General features: G+C 46.2%; 1 protein-coding gene across 15 annotated transcripts in view; it reads left to right on the top strand.

Annotated features, from left to right (window-relative positions):
- Positions 1-12,967: 12,967 nt before the first annotated feature.
- Positions 12,968-17,076, top strand: part of LOC123137229 (protein phosphatase 2C and cyclic nucleotide-binding/kinase domain-containing protein) — a 37,079-nt gene continuing 32,970 nt past the window's right edge. For 2 of the 15 annotated variants that reach the window (XM_044556878.1, XM_044556880.1), the window contains exons 1-4: positions 13,992-14,056; positions 14,827-16,094; positions 16,392-16,523; positions 16,611-17,057. In XM_044556878.1, the coding sequence (XP_044412813.1) occupies positions 15,027-16,094; positions 16,392-16,523; positions 16,611-17,057 (1,647 nt within the window). In that variant the 5' untranslated portion in view covers positions 13,992-14,056; positions 14,827-15,026. Of the gene's footprint in view, positions 13,134-13,977; positions 14,057-14,826; positions 16,095-16,391; positions 16,524-16,610; positions 17,058-17,076 lie in introns of those variants that run through there. The other 13 variants (XR_006467921.1, XR_006467920.1, XR_006467918.1 and 10 more) reach the window with 11 other exon arrangements.

Genomic DNA, 17,076 nt, shown 5'->3' with positions numbered 1-17,076 from the left:
AAGCCATTCGTCCCGGATGCTGTGTTTGAAGGCCGCTAAGGCTTCGGCATCTGGACAATCAAAAATTTGATTCTTGTTAGTGAGGAATCTATTCCAAAGCTTGCGTGCGGACTCTTCGGGCTGCTGAATTATGTGACTTAAATCGTCCGCATCAGGAGGCCGGACATAGGTCCCTTGAAAATTGGCCCTGAAAGTGTCCTCGAGTTCCTCCCAACTTCCAATTGAATTTAAGGTGAGGCTTTTCAACCAGTGTCGACCTGGTCCCTTCAACTTGAGGGGAAGGTATTTGGTGGTGTGGAGGTCGTCCCCACGAGCCATGTGTATATGCAGGATAAAATCCTTGATCCAGACCACCCCTGGGTCTGTCGTTCTGTCGTATGCCTCTATGTTCACAGGTTTAAAACACTCTGGAAATTCATGGTCCAATACCTCTTCGGTGAAGCACAGGGGGTGAGCAGCCCCTTTGTATCTGGACGTGCTATGGCATGCCGTCGGCTGTTGTTGTGTCCGGTGCTGATTCCGAACTGGTATCCGATTGGTATGATCATTTTGGTGACCATATGTTGTAGGGTCAAACCCTAGGAAGGATCTTTTCACACTTGGAGGGGGAAAAGGAGGAAAACACTCAAGAACACCAAGAACAAAACTCTCAAACAAACCCAAATATCACATCCACTAGAGTAGCACACATGAGATCCACAAGTTTACAAGATCAATACAAGGAGAGTAGCACTAGGTAAATTCTTCCCACTAGGTGAGGTCTTGATGATCTTGTCCAAGAGGAGGCCTTGATAATCCAATGGATTCTTCCCTAGGTGGGGGCTTGAGCTCCTAAGAGGAGGGGATACAAGGAGCAAAGGCTCACAATGTTTAGTCTAATCTTTGCTAACCCACAAATGACCTAGGAGATGCACTTATATAGTCTAGGGACGAGACATTAGGGGAAGGGGATACAAAGGACCAAAAAGTCCCCCAAAAATGCGTCCACGAAGGTAGGGTCCGGGCACCCGGGGTTAAACCGGCCGGGCACCCAGACCGGTCAGGGGAGCCGTCTGGCAGCAGGCCGGGCACCCGGGGTCCAAGGCCCGGGCACCCGGGGCGGTGGCAGGAGGCTGGGCGAGGCCGGCCGGGCACCCGGGGTGGGGACTGGACGCGGCCCAGGGTAGGCCGGGCACCTGGGGTGGGCTGGCATGGCCCAGGTGACAGGCGGGCACCCGGGGCCGGCTGGGGCGCCGCCCAGGCTGTGGCCGGGCACTCGGGGCCGTGGCAGCCGGGCACCCGGGAGTCCAGGGGCTGCGGCCTCTTCTTCTCCTCGGTCTTCTCTCCTCTTCCTTGCTCCATGGGTGCCTGAGACTCTGTGTTCTCCTTCTCATGATCATCTCCTTGGTATCCTAAAATGCATAACATGTCCTTGTGAGGTAGAACCCAATTCTCATGTGAATTCGAACGGAACTCGAAGAGGAGAGAGTCAACCTCGTTCTCGATGGCGCGACCACGTGCTCTTGTCATTGGTCCACTCGGTGTTGAAGGAGTGTCGGTGCGAGTAGTCGTGGGATGCTCCACATCATCTTCCCTCCCTTGGGAGAGATCCGTCCACGGATCGTGCTCTTCATCACCATGGTACTTGGCCAAGTCTTTGACGTTGAAGATGTCGCTAACGTTGTACTTGTCTCGTGGGATGTCGACCTTGTAGGTGTTGTCGTTGTAGCGTGCGATCACCTTGAATTGTCCGTTGGCTCGTGGTAGTATCTTGGACTTGCGTTCCTTGGGGAAGCGGTCTTTGCGGAGATGTATCCATACTTGATCACCCGGTTGGAACACCATCGGAGACTTGTTGATGTTGAGCTTGGCGGTGAGGCATTGCACTTGGCGCTCGATCGTGGAACATGTTTCTTCATGCATCTTCTTGAGGTAGGCGGCTCTTGCACTTGCGTCCATGTTTGCTCGTTCTTGAAGCGGTACAGGAAGGATGTCCAATGGCGACAAAGGCTTGAAACCGTAGACGACCTCGAAGGGGGACTTGCCGGTTGTAGAGTGTCTTGCATGATTGTAGGCGTACTCGGCGATGGGTAGGCACTCCTCCCACTCCTTGATGTTCTTCTTGATCAACACACGTAGGAGAGTCGCAAGCGTCCGGTTGGTGACTTCCGTTTGTCCATCGGTTTGAGGATGATATGCCGTGGAGAATAGTAGCTTGATCCCGAGCTTGGCGCATAGTGTCTTCCAAAAGTAGCTTAAGAACTTGACTTGTCGCCGGTACTTGGTGATGCTCGAGTTGATGTAGGAGGTGCCGTAGTCGCAGGAGCTTGAGAGTAGGAGCCGTAGGTCTTGGACGAGTACTTGGCGTATTTGAAGTCATCTTGCACTTGTCGCTTGGCCTTGGTCGCTAGCTCAAGAAGGTTGGAGTATGGTTGGAAGTCGGCGATCCGCTTGATTGGGTGGTTGAGGCCGTTCAAGAAGCGTGCCATTGTTTGCTCATCATCTTCCTTGACATTGGTTCGTATCATGGCAATCTCCATTTCTTGGTAGTATTCTTCCATCGTCTTGGTGCCTTGCTTGAGGAGTTGCAACTTCTTGAAAAGATCTCGAGTGCAGTGAGTAGGCACAAAGCGGGCTCTCATGACTTCCTTCATGGCATCCCAAGTTGTGATTGGTGGTTCGCCTCTTGTATGTCGTCGCTCGATCACTTGTTCCCACCAAATGAGGACGTAGTCTTGGAACTCGAGGGAGGCCATGGCTATCTTCTTTTCTTCATCGTAGTTGTGGAGGCGAAAAATCTTGTCCACCTTCAATGCCCAAGAGAGATATTCTTCGGGATCATTGCTTCCGGAGAACTTTGGCATGATGAACTTGAGCTTGCCGTAGCGGAGTTCTTCATCTTGATAGCAGTTGTGATATCGCTCTTGCCTTGGAAAGTCCTCAAATGCTCGTTCCTCATGATGTCGCTCTTGGCATGGAGGAGGGTCTTGAAGCACTTGTCCCACTTGGTGTCGCTCCTGTCTTGGAGGAGGTCGAGGAATGTGCGCTTGGTTGCGCCTTTCTTGTTGTTCTTCGCGTCGGGCGGCTTCTTCTTGTATCTCGCGTCGAAGAGCTTCCTCTTGTTCTCGCACTTGGCGTTTGTGGACTTCAACGGCTCTAGTGGACTCGCGTAGAGCTTGTTGTGCTTCAAGTGCTTGAGCTTCACGGTCGAGGGCTTGTGCTTCATGTTGCTCTTGTGCTTGTCGAAGTGCATCACCGTCTTGAGGGGCTTGAGGTGGTACTTGTGGAGGTATTTGCTCTTGCTCCATTGCTCCATGAGATACTTGGTGTCGCATCCGTTCACGTGCTCAAACTCAGTCTTGTAATCCATTGCCATGGAATGGATTTTCTTGAGCTTGGTGAGCTTGATGATGATCACGTCGAGGAGCGCGAGCTCATGGTGGACTTGCATCATAAGAAGAGTAGTCCGAAGATTGCCGACTTGTATGGTGACTTGAGTGGCGCCGTCTTGAAGAAGCTGATGAGGAAGACGGGCGTCGAACGATCATGTTGCGGAGCTCTTCCATTTGTGTGTTGAATTTGTCGTCGATGTTTTGGCGAAGGTTGGAGCGAGTTGTTCCAAGCGTTCACCCATTGCAACGTTTTCTTGATGAAGCACTCGTTGCGCGATGAAGAAGTGGTTCTTGGAGACATATCCGGAATCATCACCTTGCTCCTCGAAAAGTGGGTTTGACGACGCGCTTGGCCTATCCATCATAACCAAGTGGGGTGAGTAGGAAAGTGAGAGAACAATACCAAAGTTACCTTCTCCAAGGATTGAGGATGTAACAAGTGTCACTCAATGTAATGCCACAATAGGAGAATTGGAACCGGGTTTGTTTCTCACACCTACAAGTAAGAGGCTTATGGAGTAGCTCGATTAGGATGGTCGCAAAAATTTCAAGCAAATGTTAATCAAGATATCGATGAGGTTGAGAAGGTTCACAAAAATGCAAGTAAAGCAAATAGATCAAACCCAAAGGTATCACTAGGTACACACGCATAGAAGATAGATGGGATCCGCACAACCAAGGAGTGAGCTCAAAATAGGCAACCACGAAAATGCTCTTGTTGTGCGAATGCTCGAGAGACACTAGCTCGATTGCTCAAATGGGCAAGATACGCTTATGCACCTCCCTAAGAGAGAATCGTGCTGTCTTCAATCCCAACTATGGTATATATGCGATGACCAAGATGATATAGGTATGCAAATGGCTCACTGTATTGCTTACAAGCTCTTTGTTTCTCCTCTTTTGCTTAAAAGCTTTTCTCCTTTTTTTTCTATGCTTGATGCTCGAGCCGAGTATGATATGAGACAAGTATGTATGATATGCACGTGAGAGACTTACGGCACAAAGATGATAACACGGTCACTATGGTGCACAATAGCATGGCCCGGCAATTCTCAACTTGCTAGTCTCAATGGGTAAGCGACGCAAAGTGGCTTGGGCTATCAATGCAAAAGCAAGGTAAGGAGTAAGTGTCGTCGAGGTTACCGTCCTTTCTTACGGTTAGCGATGAAGATGACTCCGAGTTGGTGATGGTGACGAAGATGTCACACGCTCTTAAGTAGCAGAAACACCTTAGGAAACGCAAATGGCAACACAAAATCGGTCAAATGTGGAGGGTGGGTGTTTTTGTGATGATTTTTTGGATGGGGTTAATGGTGGTGGTAGTGGGATGAGTGGATGGGGAATGTCAAGAGCTTCCAAACGAGCTAAAGAACACGAAAAACGGGCTTGGGAGGTGGAAGGTATGGCCAAAATGGTGTTGGTAGTGGGCTGATTTGGGGGAGTGCGGGCACCCGGGGGTGTGAGGTGCGGGTGCCTGGGGGTGGCTGGGCGTGGTGCGGGTGCCCGGGGGTTCGAGGTGCGAGCACCCGGTGTTCTTCGGGATGGGCGGAAAAATTGGGGAAAACGCAAAATTCCGCGAATTTCGTGGTGGGAAGGGTGGGGATTGTTGGGGAGGGGCTAGATCCACTTGCCAAACATCAAAACCATGGACCAAAACAACCAAATCTCACAAGATCCAACAAATTGCAAGAAAATATTTCGGGGCTAGTTTTGTGGGGATTTTCGGATTTGGACGAAAAACAACAAAATCAAGCTAGCAAATGGGGGGATGGGACTCCAAGATGTGAATAAACCTTGCTCATGATACCAAGATGTTGTAGGGTCAAACCCTAGGAAGGATCTTTTCACACTTGGAGGGGGAAAAGGAGGAAAACACTCAAGAACACCAAGAACAAAACTCTCAAACAAACCCAAATATCACATCCACTAGAGTAGCACACATTAGATCCACAAGATTACAAGATCAATACAAGGAGAGTAGCACTAGGTAAATTCTTCCCACTAGGTGAGGTCTTGATGATCTTGTCCAAGAGGAGGCCTTGATAATCCAATGGATTCTTCCCTAGGTGGGGGCTTGAGCTCCTAAGAGGAGGGGATACAAGGAGCAAAGGCTCACAATGTTTAGTCTAATCTTTGCTAACCCACAAATGACCTAGGAGATGCACTTATATAGTCTAGGGACGAAACATTAGGGGAAGGGGGTACAAAGGACCAAAAAGTCCCCCCAAAATGCGTCCACAGAGGTAGGGTCCGGGCACCCGGGGTTAAACCGGCCGGGTACCCAGACCGGTCAAGGGAGCCGGCTGGCAGCAGGCCGGGCACCCGAGGTCCAAGGCCCGGGCACCCGGGGCGGTGGCGGGAGGCTGGGCGAGGCCGACCGGGCACCCGGGGGTGATGGCCCGGGCACCCGGGGTGGGTTGGCGTGGCCCAGGTGACAGGCCGGGCACCCGGGGCCGGCTGGGGCGCCGCCCAGGCCGTGGCAGCCGGGCACCCAGGGAGACCAGGGGCTGCGGACTCTTCTTCTCCTCGGTCTTCTCTCCTCTTCATTGCTCCATGGGTGCCCGAGACTCCGTCTTCTCCTTCTCATGATTATCTCCTTGGTATCCTAAAATGCATAACATGTCCTTGTGAGGTAGAACCCAATTTTGATGTGAATTCGAACGAAACTCGAAGAGGAGAGAGTCAACCTCGTTCTTGATGGCGCGAACACGTGCTCTTGTCATTGGTCCACTCGGTGGTGAAGGAGTGTCGGCGCGAGTAGTCGCGGGATGCTCCGCATCACCATAGTCCTGCGCTGGGGTGTGTCCTTTAGATCCATAGATGGACCTAGCCGCGCCGGCTTTTTTATCCAGGAGCTCACGTAGATCATTTGCGGCGTCGGTAGCTGCTCTGTTGCGGTTATGAAGTGGTTTGTCCGGCCTCCTGGCCGTGTTGTTCTTTGGTGGAACGGCCTCGTCGTCGAATTCTGGCAGCAGCTTGCGTTTTGGGTAGCTCTTTGTGTGGCGATCGTCGCCGTACTTTTCTTCAGTGTCTAGCACTTTATTCCATCTGCGATTGAGCGTTTCCTATGTGGCCTTTAGCCGTTGCTTCTGCTTCTTTAGACTTCTCGCAGTGGCCATAAGCCTTCTGTGGAGGTTATCTCGTTCCAAGCGTGTTTTCGGGATGATGAATGCATCGTCATCCGGACTGTGTTCTTGTCCCGGGGCGGTTTGATGAATTCGTCCCTCGAGATCATTGTGATCGGGCGTTTGCTCCGAGCTGTGTTCGGCGTGACCTGGCTCATCCTGCTCCATTGCTGGGTCCATATGGTCGTTGTTACCTTCGGAGTTGACTGGGGTGTTGATCTTTCTGGCGCTCTTATCATTGCTTTTACTATTGCTGGACTTGGAGCGGCGTCTGCGCCGTCGTTTTGGCTTTTACCCGGGGGTTTTATCTTCCGGATTGTCGTCGTCCTCCTCCTTAGGCGTATCCACCATGTATATATATCGTATGACGAGGTGGCAGTCCAGCGCCCCGTTGATTCTGAATCGTATCCTGCGCTGACGTCCATACCGTCGGTATCATCAAGGTCCAAGTCAAGCGTGTCTGATACATCATCGACAGTGGCTATGAAGTGGGTGGTGGGTGGGCAACGAATTCCTTCGTCGCCTGCTTCCCACTCGAGCTGGACATAGTTTGGCCTAGAGTCTCCTGACAAAGAGAGGGACTTTAAAGAGTCCAGCATGTTGCCAAAGGGCGAGTGCTGGAAGATATCTGCAGTGGTGAACTCCATTACCGGAGCCCAACCGGATTCGGCGGGCTTGGAGGCGCGCAGACTGGAACCTGCAACCAGATATGAGTCCGGAGGTCCGGTGTCACAGGCTTCCTTGGGGGTGAAGTCTGTGTTCGGCTCTACCGCCGATGAGTGTGCGGCCTCTAAGGCGGGGTCCATCCACCCGTCCTCAAGTGACGCAATCTGCTCCGGATTTAGGTCCGGGGCTCCTATAGGGGCGATATCCCGAGCATTATCCGACAGCAGGTCTAGGCCGTGCTCGTCGTGGCTGTCCGGCGCTCCTGGCGCAGGCCCGAATCATTGAAGATCAAGTCTCTGTGGATATCGTCCGTGTAGTTCAAGTTTCCGAACCTGACCTGGTGGCCAGGGGCATGGCTGTCGATCTGCTCCAGATGGCCAAGCGAATCGGCCCGCAGTGCGAAGCCGCCGAACACGAAGATCTGTCCGGGGAGAAAAGTCTCACCCTGGACCGTATTGTTGTTGATGATTGGAGGAGCCATCAAACCCTGCAGCGACGGCACAGAGGAACTCTCAATGAAAGCACCAATGTCGGTGTTAAAACCAGTGGATCTCGGGTAGGGGGTCCCGATCTGTGCGTCTTAGGCTAATGGTAACAGGAGGCAGGGGACACAATGTTTACCCAGGTTTGGGCCCTCTCGATGGAGGTAAAACCCTACTTCCTGCTTGATTGATATTGATGATACAAGTAGTACAAGAGTTGATCTACCACGAGATCGTAGAGGCTAAACCCTAGAAGCTAGCCTATGATGATTATGATTCTATCTCTAAGGACTAGAACCCTCCGGTTTATATAGACACTGGAGAGGGCTAGGGTTTACATGTAGTCGGTTACAAGGAAGGAAATATAATATCTGGATCACCAAGCTTGTCTTCCACGCAAAGGAGAGTCCCATCCGGACACGGGACGGAGTCTTGAGTCTTGTATCTTCACGCTCCAATAGTCCAGACGAAGTATATAGTCCGACTGTCCGGATACCCCCTAATCCAGGACTCCCTCAGCCGGCACGGCCGCGTCGCCGGAGCTGCCATCGCTAGTAGCTTGTAGGTATTCGATGTTGTTGTATGAGTAGCTTTTGTAGAATGTACGTCTTCTCTGCTGACTTATTGCTGTTGGCTGGAGCCTGCTGTAGCTGCTCGCTGCTGTTGTTTGAAGCATGAAATTATGTACAGTTTTATTAAAAAATTGACATCATTTTCACCCAATTTTGACATGATCTCTCTTTATTTTTGTATCATTTTCACATGACACAAGAATATATACGTGAATCCACAAAATCAGCAGAATAAGGTGCATATGTACCCATAGACTTGACAATCCATAATTTATAGGTATGAATTTTATATTTAAAGCAGAAAGTGAGTCATGTCTGACAAGTTGCTTTCAAAAGCATAAAGTGAGTCCTCATCTCAATACACACTAAAAGATCAAAGAAGACAGGGCATAATTCAATCCGAAAGCATCTACTTCGTGAACACGTGGCATCAATTTCATGAAAATCACAACACACACGACAAATCATAACATGACATGCTACATTGTTTTTCTCTTCCTCGGCGTGATCTTCTTTGCGGCCTTCACAACAACTTTTGTTGGAGTAGAAGGAGTCCTTGTTTCCATAGAAAGTTTCCTACATAATGCATCGATTCCTTGAATTAAAAAACAGACAAATGTTACAAACAATTGAAGAAAAACTTCAGTTTTTTTACCTCTTTATGATTGGGCCAGGGATGCCTTGTAGGATAGCGAATGAAGATGTCCCTCCAAGAGGGCTACCAATAGATGATTGGCTACATAAACAAGCCTTGTTTAAGATAGAAACATAACACATTTGTAGTGATATTGAAGAACATCAGAAAACAATTACCTCCTTGTCATTGGACCGAGGCTGCGTTGTGGGATAGCCAATGAAGATGTCCCTCCAAGAGGGCTACCAAGAGATGATTGGCTACATAAACAAGCCTTGTTTAAGATAGAAACATAACACATTTGTAGTGATATTGAAGAACATCAGAAAACAATTACCTCCTTGTCATTGGACCAAGGCTACGTTGTGTGATAGCCAATGAACATGTCCCTCCAAGAGGGCTACCAAGAGATGATTGGCTACAGAATACTGCATTGTTTAAGATAATAATCTAACACATTTATACAGGTATTTAACAAATTGCAAAAAATACCTCCTTGTCATTGGACCAGGGCTGCGTTGTGGAATAGCGAATGAAGATTCCCCTCCAAGAGGGCTTCCAAGAGATGATTGGCTACAGAAAAAGGCATTGTTTTAGATGAAAACATAACACATTTGTACATATATTGAACAATTTGAAAAAAATACCTCCTTGTCATTGGACCAGGGCTGCGTTGTGGAATAGCCGATGAAGATGTCACTCGAAGAGTGCTTCCAAGAGATGTTTGACTACAAATAAGACATTGCTCAAGAGAAAAACATGCCACGGCTGTAGAGATATTGAAGAGAAGGAAAACATTACCTCCTCGTCCTAGGCCGAGGGCTAGCTTGTAGGAGAGCATCTCCTGGGATTGTACATTCGACATTAACTTTAGTGTTTGGTTTTATCTTTCTAGGTTTTGGTTTCCTAACAACAAAATCAACAGGTTTTACAAACAAATAATATAACATCAAATATGAGTTTAGTAAATGTGAATCAATACACATTACCTTTTCTTCACCCCATTAGTTGGGCAACCAGCTTGCCTATGTCCCAATTCATGACACTTCTTGCACCTATTTTGGCTTCCTAATTGACCCTTTGGTGGCGGTTTCTTTTTATAATTTCCAGTTACTTGCTCTAGTTACTTTCAAGTGCCCAAACCCTCCTGTTCTATTATTCACTTGTTGTACAACTGTTGGCAACATTTCTCCATGTAGCTTTTCCCCAATCATTCTTCTTTTTTCAATTAATTTCATTATCTTTCCATTAAGTGTGTCAGCTAGCCCATCTACAGGAAGATCTTTGATTCCTCTTATCCAATTATTGAAGGACTCGACAAGGTTGTTATGAATGTAATCACACTTGACTTTGGTGTCAAAACTAGACCTCATCCACTTCAAGTTGTGGTAATCATGTAAGTACTTACCAACAGTTTGACTTGATTCTAGAACCTTGGAGAAGTGGTACTCAAACATTGAAGGTCTATATGTCTTTCCAGCAGCCCACATACGGCCAATTATGTCACCGCAATATCTTTTGGAAAAATTCTGCATCAAATGCCTAAAACACTCCCTTTGTTCTGCTTGAGGGAAAACTTTCTTAACTGCATTTTCTAAACCTTTACATGCATTGGTACTTATAGCAAGCTTTGGAATTGGACCTAGTGCTCTATGCAACTGTGTCATGAACCATGTCCAATTATCGTCATCCTCAACCTCAATAAAACCAAATGCAAGAGGAAACATCCAATTATGTCCATCTAAAGTGGTACATGCAGCTAAATGACCATTCTACTTTCCATTCAATGCAGTTGAGTCTATGCTAAGAAAAGGCCTACATCCAGCATGGAACCCATCGACACAAGGCTTAAGTGCCATAAAGAATCTATGAAAGTAAACATTACCGTCCTTTAGTTTAGTGTCAACCTCGACAATGGTTCCAGGAGATCTCATTTTTATCTCTGCTTTGAAATTGAATAGGTACCGGAAGCTACTACCCCACGAACCATATATCTCATCCTTTGCTCTATGCATCCCCTTCTATACAGTGTCATAGCTAGTGGTTACATTCCAGTCTTCCTCCAACATGTCCTGTAAATCCTTGCAACCTATATTTGGAGTTTTCCTCAATATTTTCTTAGACCTTTCTTGAACCTAGTCCTATGAGGCCATTGCCGAAGTTAGCATGCTACTTGAAACACATGTGTGTGACGGTCCTATTTGGTTAACCTGCATACATGACAAAGTTGTTAGGTAGCTACAATAATAGGATGCTACCATAATAGAACATAATAGAAAAAATGAATATTAATTAAGCTATGTTAGTACCCTAGTCTTTGTCTTGTCAGCCATCAAACGACATCTTATTTTCCATGGACAATCCTCAGCCATACAATGTGCCATCCACCTACTCTTGTTAGCTTTATAAGTCCCAAGGTTGAATTCTTCATTAATTGCCCATTGTCTCACGGCCCTCCTACAATCTATCATTGTTGGAAAGATTGAACCTTTCTCAACTTTTGGATGATCTTTGTCATATAAAATTTCTATGTCTTCAGGAACTTAGTCATCTACTGGTATGGCTCCCTCAGCCATTAATTCCTCACTAACATGGCACACAGCAACTGGAGCTGGCTCATTTCGTTCTTGAGCATCCTCGACCTCATCCTCAATTCCAAGAACCGCACACATGTTTTCCTCGAACATAGGTGCTATTATATCATCACCAACAGGAGTTATCTCAAAAGTGGACCAATCAATGACAACTTCACCATCAATTGCACATATCTCTGATTACCAGGAAGCAAATTACAAGTTGCGGAATCACTGATACACGATGCACTGCTAGCATTTGAGTGGTAAACGTCAGAACTTGAACTAATGATATTGTCCACTATATCACTAGATGGGATATTTTCAGAACAAGATGATGTTGTAACCCCCTTTGCATTGTCCACAACTTGAGCAAGCACAAGCAATTCTTTCTCTTCCCATCTCTCAAGAAATGCTGTCAACTACTTCCAATAGCTATCAATCCTCTCAACTGATTTAAAGTGCTTATCTTGACACAAAATATGGACCTCTTGACCAACCCCCCGTATAATTTTTGATCTAATGAGTTCTATCAATTTTTCAACCGTAAAATGTTTCATGTTAACCTCAAACTCCACATCATGTTCGACAACTTGGCGCTCGCTGCCATCATCAAGCTTTGCGACAAATAAAAGAACTCTAACAATTAGTTTATAAATGACATCGCGCAGCCCTGCACCATCTTCCCTACAAAATTACATAATTTTTCAAACAGAATCAATGATTTGGCATAACTTTTTATAAACTTCCGATAAAAAAATCAGACAATGCTCCAATTCAGAAGCTACTAACCCATCCGGAGCTGCGACATCTGTCTCCATCACCACAATCAGTGCGTTCTACTCGTCGTGAAGCCTTCCCACTATCTCTCCTTCACCATAATCTCCATGTCTAGGGTTCCTGTACACCTCAACTTCCTGGCTGCACAAGTGAGACGGTTAGAGAGATAGAGGGAGAGGGAGAGGGAGAAGGAGGGAGAGAGAGAGAGAGGGAGGGAGGGAGGGAGGGAGAGATGCAGTTCCACCTGTGAGTCGATGGACGAGGCGTCGACAGGGCGGAACGGCTAGAGCATTGCCGGATGAGAAAAACGGACAGGAGGCGGCGAGGAACTGGCAGCACTCGGGGAAGAGGCACGACGGGGCGGTGCTGGGCACTGGCGGCGCGGTGGGAGGAAGCAGGAGCGGCGGGGCGGTGCTGGGCACTGGCGGCGCGGGCAGGAGAAAGCGCGAGCGGCGGCGCAGCGGCTCTCTTCTGTGCCTTGTTTTGTTCGCACTTCCAGGAACGATCGATCGAACAAGGGATCGAGCCAGGCAGGTGAAACGACCAGGGGCAAAATCGTCCTACAAAAATATGACGTGGGGCCCATACCTAAAAAAGGAGAGAAAAACTCATTTTGTGTCATTTAATCCAGCTATCAATCAAATCTGGGTCATCTAATCAAACTCAAAGAAAGGTGTGTCATCAGATAAAATGCCAGGAAAAGTGTGTCATATTATCAATTTTTGCTCTAAAACATTCCTCTGCTCCTCCCTACTCGACGACCACCACACACACCTCCCTCCTCCTCTCACTTTCTCCGCTCCTCTCTGCCTTGCTTGCTTCCTCCTCTACCCGCCTCACAAACGCCCCCCCCCCCCCCCCCCCCTCCATCTCTCTCCCACGCAGGTCCGTATGCTGCCGCAGATTCCCCACTTTTCGCGAGCAACGTCCGTAAGTTCCATGGCCGTTCTCCTCCTTTCTTCTAAGTTCTGGTAGTTGGGACTTGGGAGTGCCGAGTTCATAGTAGTCGTGATTGCAGAATGATCTATCATTATCCCAAGTTAGGTACCTGGCAACTACTGTATTTTTCTTTGAAGAACAGCTCACTTTTTTTTTTGGCTGTGCTTACTCTACGTACACAAGGGAACTCTGCTATCAGGATTTTCTTTTCTTTTCCTCTTCTTTTTCCACTGTAGAATTTCTTTAGGGCCATATGAAATTCTTTTCTTTGGCAATAAATAGCACGTCTGGCTGCTGCTGCTTCTTCGAAGAAAAGAGAAAGATTCTTTGAACGTTGTGGTGCGGGGAGTGAAAGGTCCTCTCTTGCGTACTTGAACTGCAGTAACATTTAGCTGTTAATGACATTTTTTGTCTGAATCAATTTACCTTTTGAATTGATCAAGATTTTCCCAACATTTTGTGCTATAATGATTGAAGTTTTTTAAGAACATTAAATGAACTTGATGTGTATATTGCACTTCTTTAACGGCACCCACAAATCTTTAGTCATTATATTGCTCCACACTAGGATTGCTTCCAGTTTTTTCAGTTTTTTTTGCAGGTGAGTTTTTTCTCTAAGTTGAAATTACATAGAGGTTTAGTAAAGTATATGCCTTTCATAGTAAATGCACTTGACTGTTTTGTTTGTAAGACAACAGTTACAAGAAATCGCAATGAAAAACGAAAAAGCTTAACAAAAAAAATTCATTATTTTTTATAATATTCTCAAATAAATAGGACTGGTTGGACCTTTTTCCATGATCCATTCTAAAAATAGACCGGGTTCCACTATCAGGAGATAAGGGAGCAGCAAAACAGCATCCAAGTCGCGCAAACCAAAAATAGAAGAGTTCCACGAACGTGCAGGGAATGATGTAATTTACTCTTTCCAATTACTATTGCCAAAATTTTCATTTTTGAATAACATGTACGCATTAGTAGTCCTCCTCCTATGTGTTAGCTTCTTCTGCTTGGAGTTGAGGACTTCAGATGACCACATTATTAGTAGAGCTACATATCTTAAGTTTTCTCTAAATAGTTTTCTTGGTGAGTGTCGGATTGGTCAAATCTTAGGGTAATGCATGTTTTGCTCTCAATGTTTCTGTGTTTTCCAAGATTCAATTGTTATATGGTATGCTATTTAGATTTTGAGCTATTTCTTTATCAATCATTTTATTTATTGTCCAATAAGAGAGTAGTTTTGCAGTGTTTCCATTTGATTGAAATGCCAATTAAATTCAGTTCTTCCATCATGTTATTTTAGAAGAGGGTGCCCTATCTTTTAAATTCTATGATCTACCAGTTGCATGCTTACACTCCTACACACAAAAGCCGTGTTCCTGTTACTGAGGGACTAAACACTACAGTGCCAAGGATTGGCTTCTTCTTTTATTCTTTTCTCGTCATTATGTTATTATTGCACTTAAGTTAGTATTCTTCCAAATCTGTGCTTCCATAAGAATTCATGGGTAGATTTTCATTGTTATGAATTAATATCTCCAAATAGTTCGCTTGTAACTTATAATGGGGTTATGACTTCTGAGGGCGGCCTCTGGTGGTTTGCTTTATATATAAAGCGGGGCGAAAGCCTTTCTCGGTATGGGGTTATGCCTGAATTGTTTGGTATTCTTTTTCAAAATTTCAGGTGAGCGTATGAACTTTTCTGATACGTAAGGAAATAAGTATCATCTACAGAGTGTGGCGCTCTGAGTTCTCGGATTCAGTATATGTTGACAGCTTCTTGAAATTGATCTTGTCGGTCCATCGTTTATTGCTGGATCGGAGAATTCTGAGTGTTCATGTTCTTTCTGCCTCTTGGCCCTTACCAAGCTGGTTTTACATCTGATGGGATGCTCACCTTCGAAGTGTTGTTTTTGTTCACATTTTAAGGGATGTTTGCGTTACCACGGGTGTCTTAATCAAACACCTGACTCCCGAAGAGAGTCAAGGGGAAAATCAAGTTGGGGAAGGGCAAAGATAGATTCTAGTGCTTCAGATGGCTCTTCTGATGATCTAGAGGGAGATGATGGATTTGGCCAAATGAACATTACAAGGGAATCAAATGTTGGTATTAATCGTCTCTCAAGGGTCTCTTCACAGTTTCTTCCTCCAGAAGGTTCGCGCAAAGTTCGAGTCCCGTTGGGAAACTATGACCTGAGATACTCCTATTTGTCTCAGAGAGGTTACTACCCAGAGTCATTGGACAAACCAAACCAAGATAGCTTCTGCATACACACTCCATTTGGAACAAGCCCTGATGACCACTTCTTTGGTGTATTTGATGGTCATGGGGAATATGGAGCTCAGTGCTCGCAGTTCGTGAAACGAAGATTGTGTGAAAACTTGCTCCGGGACAGCCGGTTTCGTACTGATGCTGTTCAGGCTCTTCATTCTGCTTTCTTGGCAACAAATTCTCAGCTCCATGCGGACAGCTTGGATGATTCCATGAGTGGTACTACCGCGATCACTATACTGGTGAGGGGCAAAACATTGTACATTGCAAATACAGGTGATTCACGTGCTCTTATTGCTGAGAAAAGAGGAGAGTATATTATTGCTGTTGACCTGTCCATAGATCAAACTCCTTACCGGACCGATGAGGTCGAAAGGGTCAAGGAGTGTGGTGCCAGGGTTCTGACATTGGATCAAATAGAAGGACTAAAGAATCCAGATGTTCAGTGTTGGGGCAACGAGGAAAGTGACGATGGCGATCCTCCAAGGTTGTGGGTGGAAAATGGCATGTATCCGGGAACTGCTTTTACTCGTAGTATTGGAGATTCTGTTGCTGAATCAATTGGCGTCGTCGCAAATCCTGAAATTTTTATCCTGGAGCTCAGTGCCAGCCATCCATTCTTCGTTATTGCTAGTGACGGAGTTTTCGAGTTTCTTTCTAGCCAAACAGTCGTAGACATGGTAAAGCCCATCTACTGCTGCTAATCTGTGGTTGTCTGTGTGATTCTTAATTTAGTTTCTGAATATCCTGGGAGCACCAAGTTTTTCGCTGGAATAGTAGAGATATACACCCTCTGTAACTTAATATAAGATGTTTTTTAACACTGTCATGGACTCTAAAAATGTCTTACAAAAAGTTGGGGAGGGAGTATATATTAGAGATCAAGCCCTTCTTCACCTATTGCATTGCATACATGTTGTGAATACTCTAATGTATAGTGTGACAGTATATTCAACTCTATGATGATGGATTTGCAGATTGCTAAATACAAGGATCCTCGTGATGCATGTGCTGCAGTTGTTGCTGAGTCCTATCGTCTCTGGCTGCAGTATGAAACTCGTACGGATGACATCACAATCATACTTGTACATATTAATGGGTTAACTGATGTATGGATTTATCATTATAGTTTTCCTGTGTAGCTTCCATAGCAGTTACTTTATTTGATTACGTGGATAAACGTCGTCTTTCAACAGAGTGGTTCCACCCATACCGTATTGAAGGTGTCTTTACAACCATCACAGCAAGTAGTAGAACTGGTGGGCTCTGAATCACCATCCATCACAAGTTTGAACCCCAATAACCAGCGTTCCAGGCATGATCTATCACGTGCACGGTTGAGAGCTATTGAAAGTTCTCTGGAAAATGGTCAACTATGGATTCCCCCATCTCCATCACATCGCAAGACATGGGAAGAGCAAGTAAGGTCTACCCACTTTTCCATTGTGCAAAATTTAGTTCAGGACTTCTTATTATCTCCTACTGCTGACAAATCCTATAAACAAAATGATACGAAGGCACATATTGAGAGGATACTACATGATCATTTCCTCTTCAGAAAGCTCACTGATTCACAACGCAATGTTTTACTTGATTGCATGCAACGGGTTGAGGCAACACCCGGGGATATAGTGGTGCAGCAGGTTATTATCCCCCGCTTTT

The sequence above is a fragment of the Triticum aestivum genome, chromosome 6B, assembly GCF_018294505.1.
Source record: "Triticum aestivum cultivar Chinese Spring chromosome 6B, IWGSC CS RefSeq v2.1, whole genome shotgun sequence".
Classification (NCBI taxonomy): domain Eukaryota; kingdom Viridiplantae; phylum Streptophyta; class Magnoliopsida; order Poales; family Poaceae; genus Triticum; species Triticum aestivum.
Note: the sequence above shows the minus strand (reverse complement) of the source record. Positions and strands in the feature narration are given on the sequence as shown.